We start from the raw sequence: 13,749 nt of genomic DNA, 5'->3' as shown, positions 1-13,749 counted from the left end.
GCCTTCAGTCTTGCCCAGCATCAAGGTCTTTTCCAATGAGTCAGTTCTTTGCATCAGTTGGCCAAAGTTTTGGAGCTTTAGCATCAGCATCAGTCCTTCCAATGAATATTCAGGACTGATTTCCTTTAGAATGGACTGGTTTGATCTCCTTGCAGTCCAAGGGAGTCTCAGGAGTTTCCAACACCACAGTTCAAAAGCATCAATTCTTCGGTGCTGAGTTTTCGTTATGGTCCCACTCTCACATCCATACATGACTACTGGAAGAACCATAGCTTTGACTGGACAGACCTTTGTTGGCAAACTAATATCTTTGCTTTTTGATATACCGTCTAGGTTTGTCATAGCCTATATATATATATGTATATATCACATACCTTCTATATCCATTCATCTGTTGATGGACACTTAAGGTTGCTTCCTTAACTATTGTACATAGTGCTGCTGTTAACACTGGGGTGCATGGATCTTTTTGAATTAGAGTTTTGGTCTTTTCTGGATATATCATTAATGCTTGTTAAAGATTTTTAATTTCTGTTTCTTTTCCTAAAACTGTTTATAAATTTACTCTTTCTTGTCTTTCCAAACTTATGATACAAACTTAACATTTTTGTTTTGTTTTTGTTTCAGTGTGACAAAATTAGGCAAGAACGAGATGAAGCAGTTAAAAAACTGGAGGAATTTCAGAAAAGTATGTAAGCATTTTGGTGGAATTGTTCAAACACATACAGCTGTGCTTTGGGGTTATGTGGGTAGGCATGTACTCTGTGTTTAGTTGCTGATGCAATGGGCAGCCAAGAAAGGAGGAATTGTCTTCCCATTTGCCAAAAAAATGCTGTGGCATTATTGTGATTTTTAAAGAAGTGGATTGATAATGAGCATTATCATTTCATAAGTATATTATTTATATATACATAAAGTACAGTTTGTGCTTATTATGAAAATTTTTACTATGCAGACCAGTTAAAAGAGAGCAAAAATTGTTACTTTGATAAAGCCAACATTAGTGTATTACAGTCTTTCTTTCCTGCTCTTTTATCTGTGAAATATGTCAACAAAAAATGCAGTCATGCTTTGCACTCAATCTTGCAGCCTACTCTTTTCAGTAAATAGTATATCATGGTCATCTTTGCATGTTAGTAGAGAAATATATCAGTTTTTAGTGTTACCCATAGTATTCTATCATAAGATAGTACTGTAATTTATTTAAACAGTTCTTCAGTGATAGATGTATTATTTCTGATTTTTAGGAATTATCTGTAATGCCATGATAAGAATTCTAATTCATACATCTTTACAGTGGTCTAATTAGTTCCTTAGGTTAATTCATAGAAAGGGAATTCTAGGTTTACAGAACTTACACATTTTAGGAATTTTTGAATGGTTGAAATAGCTCTTTCACCAAGGAAAGTGATAGTTTCACAAAAGGTATAATTTCTTAATTTTTGCTGTTACTTTTTTATGTGATGTAAGTCTGTTATTACTTTATCCCCCAAAATAGAGCAAATCTGATCATGCTCAGAAGGTTCAGGAGGAAATATGTCACAGGAAAGCCAGACTTTAGCTGGGAAAGTGACCCTCCCACTTGGAAGCAAGGCGTCTCCATCCTTCTCAGATGCCACGTTAGTCAGGTTGTTTGATTATATCATAAAGGGTTGACTTGGTAACTACACTACAAAACATTTCAACATTTATTCTTGCTGGAGGTAAAGCAGCTATAAAAATGCAGCAGGATAGTTAAATTTCAGTAGCTAGTTTATTTCAGGTGTCTGGCTGTAACAAGGAAAACCTAAAGAGGATATTGTTGATAATAACCTGTCTTTGGTGGCCAGTATGCTATGACTGGCTTACTGTCATAGTATGCCATAGGTGAAAATATTTTTTTTTATCTGTGAATGTGTGGATGGCAATTGTTTAGGACTTTCTCCTTCCCTAATAGAGGATTAATGGGAATTTCTTACACTCAAACTGACACTGAGTTACAGCTGAAAGGGGTATACCATTGACATTTTTGAAAGTTAATGTATTTGAATTAGTTGTTGATATTGGGTTGGCCTGCTGTGTGCAGTGGGAATAGTTCAAATTCTTATGATTGGAATTATCATAAAATGTTTTGGTCCAGGTAGGTAGTAGAGATTTTACCTTTTGTATTATGCAAAAATGGAAGCAAATTTCTACCAAATCAACTTACCTTTTTTCCTTTGAAGAAATTTTAAATACTATCTTTTAAAAAACTTTTTATTTTACACTTTATTTCATTTTTATTGTGTTGGAGTATAACTGATTAATAGTTGTGATAGATTCAGGTGAACAGCAAAGGGACACAACCATATATATATATATGTGTGTGTGTGTGTGTCCATTCTCTCCCAACTCCCCTTATATCCAGGCTGCCACATAACATTGAACTGAGTTCCACATGCTATACGGTAGGTCCTTGTTGACTGTTCATTTAAATATAGCAGTGTGTACATGTCCATCCCAAACTCCCTAACTATCCCCCCCAACCGGCAAAGCTCCTTGTCTAAGTGTGTGAGTCTGTTTTTGTTTTGTAAGTTCATTTATATCTCTTTTTTTTAGACAAAGAAGGAAAGACATTGTACGACATCCTTATTTTTTTGATATAAATTTATTTATTTTAGTTGGAGGCTAATTACTTTACAATATTGTCTTGGTCTTGCCACACATTGACATGAATCCGCCACGGGTGTACATGTGTTCCCCATCCTGAACCCCCCTCCCACCTTGCTCCCCATCCCTTCCCTGTGGGTCATCCCAGTGCACCAGCCCTGAGCACCTGTCTCATGCATCGAACCTGGACTGGCGATTTGTTTCACATATGATAATATACATGTTTCAATGCCATTCTCCCAACATCCCACCCTTGCCCTCTCCCACAGAGTCCAAAAGACTGTTCTATACATCTGTGTCTCTTTTGCTGTCTTGCATACAGGGTTATCATTACCATCTTTTTAAATTCCATATATATGCATTATTATACTGTATTGGTGTTTTTCTTTCTGGCTAACTTCACTCTGCATAATAGGCTCCAGTTTCATCCGCCTTATTAGAACTGATTCAAATGTATTCTTTTTAATGGCGGAGTAATACTCCATTGTGTATATGTACCACAGCTTTCTTATCCATTTGTCTGCTGAAGGATATCTAGGTTGCTTCCATGTTCTGGCTATTGTAAATAGTGCTGCGATGAACATTGGGGTACATGTGTCTCTTTCAATTCTGGTTTCCTCAGTGTGTATGCCCAATAGTCAGATTGCTGGGGCGAATGGCAGTTCTATTTTCAGCTTTAAAAGAAATCTCCACACTATTCTCCATAGTGGCTGTACTAGTTTGCATTCCCACCAACAGTGTAAGAGGATTCCCTTTTCTCCACACCTCCTCCAGCATTTATTGCTTATAAACTTTTGGATGGCAGCCATTCTGACTGGTGTGAAATGGTACCTCATTGGGGTTTTGGTTTGCATTTCTCTGATGAGTGATGTTGAGCATCTTTTCATGTGTTTGTTAGCCATCTGTATGTCTTCTTTGGAGAATGTCTGTTTAGTTCTTTGGCCCATTTTTTGATTGGGGCATTTATTTTTCTGGACTTGAGCTGCAGGAGCTGCTTGTATATTTTTGAGATTAATTACTTGTCAGTTGCTTCATTTGCTATTATTTTCTCCCATTCTGAAGTCTGTCTTTTCACCTTGCTTAGAGTTTCCTTTATTGTGCAGAAGCTTTTAATTTTAATTAGGTCCCATTTGTTTATTTTTGCTTTTATTTCCATTACTCTGGGAGGTGGTCATAGAGGATCCTGCTGTGATTTATGTCAGAGAGTGTTTTGCCTATGTTTTCCTCTAGGAGTTTTATAGTTTCTGGTCTTACATTTAGATCTTGAATCCATTTTGAGTTTATTTTTGTGTGCGGTGTTAGAAGGTGTTTTAGTTTCATTCTTTTACAAGTGGTTGACCAGTTTTCCCAGCACCACTTGTTAAAGAGATTGTCTTTTCTCCATTGTATATTCTTGCCCCCTTTGTCAAAGATAAGGTGTCCACATGTGTGTGGATTTATCTCTGGGCTTTATATTTTGTTCCATTGATCTATGTTTCTGTCTTTGTGCCAGTACCATACTGTCTTGATGACCGTGGCTTTGTAGTAGAGCCTGAAGTCAGGCAAGTTGATTCCTCCAGTTCCATTCTTCTTTCTCAAGATTGCTTTGGCTATTCGAGGTTTTTTGTATTTCCATACAAATTGTGAAATTATTTGTTCTGGCTCTGTGATAGGGATTGCATTGACTCTATAGATTGCTTTGGGTAGTATACTCATTTTCACTATATTGATTCTTCCAATCCATGAATGCAGTATATTTCTCCATCTTTTAGTGTCCTCTTTTATTTCTTTCATCAGTGTTTTATAGTTTTCTATATACAGGCCTTTTGTTTCTTTAGGTAGATATATTCCTAAGTATTTTATTCTTTTCATTGCAATGGTGAATGGAATTGTTTCCTTAATTTCTCTTTGTATCTTCCAATTATTAGTGTATAGGAATGCAAGGGATTTCTGTGTGTTGATTTTATATCCTGTGACTTTACTATATTCATTGATTAGCTCTTCTTGAGGGTTTTCTATGTAGAGGATCATGTCATCTGCAAACAGTGAGAGTTTTACTTCTTCTTTTCCAGTCTGGATTCCTTTTATTTCTTTTTCTGCTCTGATTGCTGTGGCCAAAACTATGTTGAATAGTAGTGGTGAGAGTGAGCACCCTTGTCTTATTCCTCACTTTAGGGGAAATGCTTTCAATTTTTCACCATTGAGGATAATGTTTGCGGTGGGTTTGTCATATATAGCTTTTATTATGTTGAGGTATGTTCCTTCTATTCCTGCTTTCTGGAGGGTTTTTACCATACATGGATGTTGAATTTCGTCAAAGGCCTTCTCTGCATCTATTGAGATGATCATATGGTTTTTATTTCTCAACTTGTTAATCTGGTGTATTACATTGATTGATTTGCAGACATTGAAGAATCCTTGCATCCCTGGGATAAAGCCCACTTGGTCATGATGTATGATCTTTTTAATATGTTGTTGGATTCTCTTTGTTAGAATTTTGTTAAGGATTTTTGCATCTATGTTCATCAGTGATATTGGCCTATAGTTTTCTTTTTTTGTGGCATCTTTGTCAGGTTTTGGTATTAGGGTGATGGTGGCCTCATAGAATGAGTTTGGAAATTTACCTTCCTTTGCAATTTTCTGGAAGGGTTTGAGTAGGATAGGTGTTAGCTCTTCTCTAAATTTTTGGTAGAATTCAGCTGTGAAGCCATCTGGTCCTGGGCTTTTGTTTGCTGGAAGATTTCTGATTGCAGTTTCAATTTCCATGCTTGTAATGGGTCTGTTAAGATTTTCTATTTCTTCCTGGTTCAGTTTGGAAAGTTTTACTTTGCTAAGAATTTGTCCATTTCTTCCAAGTTGTCCATTTTATTGGCATATAGTTGCTGATAGTCTCTTATGATCCTTTGTATTTCTGTGTTGTCTGTTGTGATCTCTCCATTTTCATTTCTAGTTTTATTGATTTGATTTTTCTCCCTTTGTTTCTTGATGAGTCTGGCTAATGGTTTGTCAATTTTATTTATCTTCTCAAAGAACCAGCTTTTGGGTTTGTTGATTTTTGCTATGGTCTCTTTGTTTCTTTTGCATTTATTTCTGCCCTAATTTTTAAGATTTCTTTCCTTCTGCTAACCCTGGGGTTCTTCATTTCTTCCTTTTCTAGTTGCTTTAGGTGTAGAGTTAGGTTATTTATTTGACTTTTTTCTTGTTTCTTGAGGTATGCTTGTATTGCTGTGAACCTTCCCCTTAGCACTGCTTTTACAGTGTCCCACAGGTTTGGAGTTGTTGTGTTTTCATTTTCATTCATTTCTATGCATATTTTGATCTCTTTTTTGATTTCTTCTGTGATTTGTTGGTTATTTAGCAGCGTGTTTTTCAGCCTCCATATGTTGGAATTTTTAATAGTTTTTCTCCTGTAATTCAGATCTAATCTTGTTGCAATGTGGTCAGAAAAGATGCTTGAAATGATTTCAATTTTTTTGAATTTACCAAGGCTAGATTTGTGGCTCAGGATGTGATCCATCCTGGAGAAGGTTCCGTGTGTGCTTGAGAAAAAGGTGAAATTCATTGTTTTGGGGTGAAATGTCCTATAGATATCAATTGGGTCTAACTGGTCTATTGTATCATTTAAAGTTTGTGTTTCCTTTTTTTTTTTTTTTACTGTGATCATTTTTATTCTTTATTTTTTAATTTTAAAATCTTTAATTCTTACATGTGTTCCCAAACATGAACCCCCCTCCCACCTCCCTCCCCATAACATCTCTCTGGGTCATCCCCATGCACCAGCCCCAAGCATGCTGTATCCTGCGTCAGACATAGACTGGCGATTCGATTCTTACATGATAGTATACATGTTAGAATGCCATTCTCCCAAATCATCCCACCCTCTCCCTCTCCCTCTGAGTCCAAAAGTCCGTTATACACAGCTGTGTCTTTTTTCCTGTCTTGCATACAGGGTCGTCATTGCCATCTTTCTGAATTCCATATATATGTGTTAGTATACTGTATTGGTGTTTTTCTTTCTGGCTTACTTCACTCTGTATAATCGGCTCCAGTTTCATCCATCTCATCAGAACTGATTCAAATGAATTCTTTTTCACGGCTGAGTAATACTCCATTGTGTATATGTACCACAGCTTTCTTATCCATTCATCTGCTGATGGACATCTAGGTTGTTTTCATGTCCTGGCTATTATAAACAGTGCTGCGATGAACATTGGGGTACACGTGTCTCTTTCAATTCTGGTTTCCTCGGTGTGTATGCCCAGCAGTGGGATTGCTGGGTCATAAGGTAGTTCTATTTGCAATTTTTTAAGGAATCTCCACACTGTTCTCCATAGTGGCTGTACTAGTTTGCATTCCCACCAACAGTGTAAGAGGGTTCCCTTTTCTCCACACCCTCTCCAGCATTTATTGCTTATAGATTTTTGGATCGCAGCCATTCTGACTGGTGTGAAGTGGTACCTCATTGTGGTTTTGATTTGCATTTCTCTAATAATGAGTGATGTTGAGCATCTTTTCATGTGTTTGTTAGTCATCCGTATGTCTTCTTTGGAGAAATGTCTATTTAGTTCTTTGGCCCATTTTTTGATTGGGTCGTTTATTTTTCTGGAATTGAGCTGCATAAGTTGCTTGTATATTTTTGAGATGAGTTGTTTGTCAGTTGCTTCATTTGCTATTATTTTCTCCCATTCAGAAGGCTGTCTTTTCACCTTGCTTAGAGTTTCCTTGGTTGTGCAGAAGCTTTTAAGTTTAATTAGATCCCATTTGTTTATTTTTGCTTTTATTTCCAGAATTCTGGGAGGTGGATCATAGAGGATCCTGCTGTGATTTATGTCAGAGAGTGTTTTGCCTATGTTCTCCTCTAGGAGTTTTATAGTTTCTGGTCTTACATTTAGATCTTTAATCCATTTTGAGTTTATTTTTGTGTGCGGTGTTAGAAAGTGATCTAGTTTCATTCTTTTGCAAGTGGTTGACCAGTTTTCCCAGCACCACTTGTTAAAGAGATTGTCTTTACTCCATTGTATATTCTTGCCTCCTTTGTCAAAGATAAGGTGTCCATATGTGTGTGGATTTATCTCTGGGCTTTCTATTTTGTTCCATTGATCTATATGTCTGTCTTTGTGCCAGTACCATACTGTCTTGATGACTGTGGCTTTGTAGTAGAGCCTGAAGTCAGGCAAGTTGATTCCTCCAGTTCCATTCTTCTTTCTCAAGATTGCTTTGGCAATTCGAGGTTTTTTGTAATTGTGTTTCCTTGTTAATTTTCTGTTTAGTTGAACTATCCATAGGTGTGAGTGGGGTATTAAAGTCTCCCACTATTGTATTATTGTTAATTTTCCCTTTCATACTTGTTAGCATTTGTCTTACATATTGTGGTGCTCCTATGTTGGGTGCATATATATTTATAATTGTTACATCTTCTTCTTGGATTGATCCTTTGATCATTATGTAGTGTCCTTCTTTGTCTCTTTTCACAGCCTGTGTTTTAAAGTCTATTTTGTCTGATATGAGTATTGCTACTCCTGCTTACTTTTGGTCTCTATTTGAGTGAAATATCTTTTTCTAGCCCTTCACTTTCAGTCTGTATGTGTCCCTTGTTTCTAGGTGGGTCTCTTGTAGACAGCATATTTAGGGATCTTGTTTTGTATCCATTCAGCCAGTCTTTGTCTTTTGGTTGGGGCATTCAACCCATTTACATTTAAGGTAATTATTGATAAGTATGATCCTATTGCCATTTACTTTAGTGTTTTGGGTTCGAGTTTATACACCCTTTCTGTGTTTCCTGTCTAGAGAAGATCCTTCAGCGTTTGTTGGAGGGCTGGTTTTGTGGTGCTGGATTCTCTCAGCTTTTGCTTGTCTGTAAAGCTTTTGATTTCTCCTTCATATTTGAATGAGATCCTTGCTGGGTACAGTAATCTGGGCTGTAGGTTATTTTCTTTCATCACTTTAAGTATGTCCTGCCATTCCCTCCTGGCCTGAAGAGTTTCTATTGAAAGATCAGCTGTTATCCTTATGGGAATCCCCTTGTGTGTTATTTGTTGTTTTTCGCTTGCTGCTTTTAATATTTGTTCTTTGTGTTTGATCTTTGTTAATTTGATTAATATGTGTCTTGGGGTATTTTGCCTTGGGTTTATCCTGTTTGGGACTCTCTGGTTTTCTTGGACTTGGGTGATTATTTCCTTCCCCATTTTAGGGAAGTTTTCAACTATTATCTCCTCAAGTATTTCCTCATGGTCTTTCTTTTTGTCTCCTTCTTCTGGGACTCCTATGATTCGAATGTTGGAGCATTTAACATTGTCCCAGAGGTCTCTGAGATTGTCCTTATTTCTTTTAATTCATTTTTCTTTTTTCCTCTCTGTTTCATTTATTTCTACCATTCTATCATCTACCTCACTAATCCTATCTTCTGCCTCCGTTATTCTACTGTTGGTTCCCTCCAGAGTGTTTTTGATCTCATTTATTGCATTATTCATTATATATTGACTCTTTTTTATTTCTTCTATGTCCTTGTTAAACCTTTCTTGCATCTTCTCAATCCTTGTCTCCAGGCTATTTATCTGTAACTCCATTTTGTTTTCAAGATTTTAGATGATTTTCACTATCATTATTCAGAATTCTTTATCAGGTAGATTCCCTATCTCTTCTTCTTTCGTTTGGTTTGGTGGGCATTTATCCTGTTCCTTTACCTGTTGGGTATTCCTCTGTCTCTTCATCTTGTTTATATTGCTGTGTTTGGGGTGGCCTTTCCGTATTCTGGCAGTTTGTGGTTCCTCTTTATTGTGGAGTTTCCTCGCTGTGGGTGGGGTTGTATGGGTGACTTGTCAAGGTTTCCTGGTTAGAGAAGCTTGTGTCAGTGTTCTGGTGGGTGGAGCTGGATTTCTTCTCTCTGGAGTGTCATGAAGTGTCCAGTAATGAGTTATGAGATGTCAGTGGGTTTGGAGTGACTTTGGGCAGCCTGTATACTGAAGCTCAGGGCTATGTTCCTGAGTGAGTTCATATGTTCCTGTGTTGCTGGAGAATTTGCGTGGTGTGTCTTGCTCTGGAATTTGTTGGCCTTTGGGTGGTGCTTGGTTTCAGTGTAGGTATGGAGGCATTTGATGAGCTCCTATCAATTAATGTTCCCTGGAGTCAGGAGTTCTCTGGTGTTCTCTGGGTTTGGACTTAAGTCTCCTGACTCTGGTTTTCAGTCTTATTCTTACAGTAGCCTCAAGACTTCTCCATCTCCTTTCGAAGACAATGGGCTGCTTTTCTCGGTGCCTGATGTCCTCTGCCAGCATTCCGAAGTTGTTTTGTGGAATTTACTCAGTGTTCAAATGTTCTTTTAACGAATTTGTGGGGGAGAAAAGTGGTCTCCCTGTCCTATTCCTCCACCATCTGAGGATCGCCCCTATGACATCCTTATATGTAGAATCTAAAAAGAAAATAATTACCTTTAGAATAACATGTAAACTTTGCTTTCATCTACCATTTCTCTTTTCCCTTTCTCTTCCTCTAAATATCTTTGATAATTAAAAAAATTTTCATTTCTCTTTATGAACAACTCAGAGCCTGAAAGAATTTACCTTTATTGTTGTATTCATTCAGTGTTTACCTTTACTGCATCAGCCTAGTTTAAGTCTGGATGGCAGGGAGACAGAGTATTGACTCTTCACTCAGTCTGAAAAGAACAGAAAATGAAAACTAAGAAAACTTCATCTGTTAAAAAACTGTGCCTGAGATAAATGGTTCATGACTTTAGAACAGAGGGTATCAATTCAGATTTGGAAGGGAATGAGGCAGTTTTCACCAGTGAAAAGCATGATTTGTTGTGAATCCCTGTATACCCCGAGCAATTAATTTCTGCACTGCTGCTGCTAAGTCACTTCAGTCGTGTCTGACTCTGTGCGACTCCATAGACGGGCAGCCCACCAGGCTCCCCCGTCCCTGGGATTCTCGAGGTAAGAACACTGGAGTGGGTTGCCATTACCTTCTACAATGCGTGAAAGTGAAAATTGAAAGTGAAGTCGCTCAGTTGTGTCTGACCCTCAGTGACCCCATGGACTGCAGCCTTCCAGGCTCCTCCATCCATGGGGTTTTTCCAGGCAAGAGTACTGGAGTGGGTTGCCATTGCCTTCTCTGAATTTCTGTACTAGTAAAAGTGAAATAAATGACCGTACCTTGTAGGCTGTTTGAGGATTAAATGAGATAACCCATGTAAAAACTGCTGAACAGTGCTTGGCACTGCACTCTACAAATACTAGTTGTTGCTACCACCATCATCTCATTTACTGTGCCATCCAGGGCTTGACTGCCCTTCAGTAGTGAGTTCATATCATTTACCCTCCATGAATTAGTTTTGGGACACAGTCTCCACATTTGGACAGCACCAGGGGAAGTTTTCTTTTGGTACCAAGTTGAAATCTGCTTCCCTGTAATGTTTCCCTTCTAGCTCTAGTTCTCTTAGTGTAGGAAGAACAGCCAAAAGAGGGTGAGAAAAAGCTTTGTTAGACTGTCGGGATCAACTCTTCCTAGCCTGGCATACTTTTCCTAGCTGGTTTTACCCATATTTCCCTGTGATTCTTGGCCCTCTGCCAGCTCTTCCTGAGTCTCTCTCTTGTCTTTCTGGACAAAGTACACCACTGCTGAGCAAAGCCATGTTCCCTGGAAAGGCAGATGGAAGTAAAAGTGAAGTTCTTTCATGTCTTTTAGGCCACTCAGCATTAGATCCTTTGCTCTCTTTTGGGGCCTACCAATTTTCCTGCATATCTGCTAGCTTTCATGATTGTTTTCTCACTACATGAAAACCTTTCTAAGTAATCCAATACTGCAGGAGAATTTATGGTATGTTTGCCACGTATACATTAGAGATATCCTGCATCTAAAGATTGCTGAGAATGGGCTGAATGGAGAGGAATTTTGCTCAGAAAGCAGCACCCTGGGTGGGGTGGCACTTTTAAATATGAGCAATTAGAAAAGAACATAGAAAATTGGAGTCCTCTAGACATAGCTTTGGAGAAGGAAATGGCACCCCACTCCAGTACTCTTGCCTGGAAAACTCCATGGGCAGAGGAGCCTGGTAGGCTGCAGTCCATGGGGTCACTACGAGTTGGACTTGACTGAGCGACTTCACTTTCACTTTTCACTTTCCTGCATTGGAGAAGGAAATGGCAACCCATTGCAGTGTTCTTGCCTGGAGAATCCCAGGGACGGAGAAGCCTGGTGGGCTGCTGTCTCTGGGGTCACACAGAGTTGGACACGACTGAAGTGACTTAGCAGTAGCAGCAGCAGACATAGCTTTGGCTGGCCTTTACCAGTTAGAACTATGTAATCTGGGATATGTTCCTTAACTTCTCCAGGCCTCCGTGTTCTCAAATACAAAAACTGCTATGGTAATACCTACCTCGTAAGATTGTTGTGAGGATCTTTGAGCAGACATATGTGCAGGGCTCAGCACACAATAGACACATTGTTGGCCCAATAAACGGTGAGAGTGGTTGTTTCCTAAGCCATTCTGTGCTACAGGGAGCATTGCTATGAAAGGGGTGTTCACATGTGAACCTAGGCCTGAGACAGTTTTTTCAGTCATCAGACACACACAGACATGAATACCTACTTTGTACATAGCATTGTGCTGGGTGTAAGAGAGTCAGCCATGAATGAAGAATTTTTCTGCCCTGATGCTCAACTCAGTGGAAGACAAAGCAAATTAAAAGAACCCCAGTGCCCCTACAGTGTGATACATTCTATGATGGCAAGTATATGAGAATGTTTTGGGGTCAGAGAACAGGAGAGACAGACTTTGCTAATTCGACTAGACTGCTGGAGGCAGCAGTTGATACTTTTTCAGGCTATACTTCTGAATTCTCAGAGTCATTAAGAAAAACGTTTATTATGGAAAGTGTCAAGCTTGTACAAAAGTAAAAAATATATAATGAACCACCCCTGTGACGGACCTACCACACAGCTTCAAAAGTTGTAAGTTTGTGTCCAGTCTTGCCTTCTTCTGTACATTCATACACCTATTCTCACTGACCTCAGATTATTTTGAAACTAATTCCAGTCATCATATCATTTGATCTGTAAATATTTCAGTATGTATTTCTAACGTACTGCTGTTGCTGCTAAGTCGCTTCAGTCTTGTCCGACTCTGTGCGACCCCATAGACAGTAGCCCACTAGGCTCCTCTGTCCCTAAAGTACTAGGATTTTTTAAAAACATAGCTGCAGTAGGGTCACTTTATTTAAAGTTCATCTTTTTTCTTTTTTAAACCTTTTTGTCATCCAAATTATAGGTGTTTTGAGTACAGCATTAGGTCATGGATTGTGGATATTATAAGGAAAGCCTGAATTTAGGGCTATAGGCAAATCATTATATGAACAGTTAAAGTTTTGAAAAATCTTTATCATTTGAAAGTAAATACATTTATATATTAAAAAAAAATTCTGGGACTTCCCTGGCAGTCCATTGGTTAAGACTCCATACTTTCACTGCAGGGGGCACTGGTTTGATCCCTGGTGGCGGGACTAGGATCCCGCATGCCACACAGTGCCACACAAAAAATAATTTGTTTCATGTCAGGTGACCTGACTTTTGGTTTTGGAAACTGTATCATCCTTTGTAAAGATATAAATGCCCTTTGAAATATGCTCATTTCTTTTGGATCTAGAAAGTTTGTAAATAGGTTTCTCTGGTGTCAGCTTAGCATTGGGATAATTTTTTAAACTGAAAATTAAAGCACAGTTTAAGTTTTCCAGTGTTCCTTCTTATAAGAAGAAATAAAAACCTGCCTGATGGAGTATACTGTATCAGAACTGGAGAAAATGTGGACTAGCATTGCCCAGCTAAGTTTATCAAATTAAATTACAGGGCAACTTTTTACAAAATGTTTAGAAAATAAGTGTTGTTGTTGTTGTTGTTATTTTCCTCTCTCTCTTTACTGGGGCTAAACCTTTCTAGTGTGGGGCTAAACCTTTCACTGTGGAATGATTTTTCTTACTCTTCCATGAGCAAGAATATTATTGAATAAAAAGTCAAATTCCTATGAAAAATGCAGAGTGTTTATGTTTTTGTTATGATAGTTAGAAATACCAGATTGTGGTAGAAGGTGTCAAGTAGTTAAGGCTAAAAATTTGAAGTAATATTTGATGTTGTAAAAATTGTGTGGGT

General features: G+C 38.2%; 1 protein-coding gene across 2 annotated transcripts in view; it reads left to right on the top strand.

Moving 5' to 3' along the window:
• Positions 1–13,749, top strand: part of SHTN1 (shootin 1) — a 113,990-nt gene that overhangs the window by 30,107 nt on the left and 70,134 nt on the right. For both annotated transcript variants that reach the window (XM_069567572.1, XM_069567571.1), the window contains exon 3: positions 628–688. In XM_069567572.1, the coding sequence (XP_069423673.1) occupies positions 628–688 (61 nt within the window). The remainder of the gene's footprint in view (positions 1–627; positions 689–13,749) is intronic.

The sequence above is a fragment of the Ovis canadensis genome, chromosome 22 (assembly GCF_042477335.2).
Source record: "Ovis canadensis isolate MfBH-ARS-UI-01 breed Bighorn chromosome 22, ARS-UI_OviCan_v2, whole genome shotgun sequence".
Lineage (NCBI taxonomy): Eukaryota > Metazoa > Chordata > Mammalia > Artiodactyla > Bovidae > Ovis > Ovis canadensis.
Note: the sequence above shows the minus strand (reverse complement) of the source record. Positions and strands in the feature narration are given on the sequence as shown.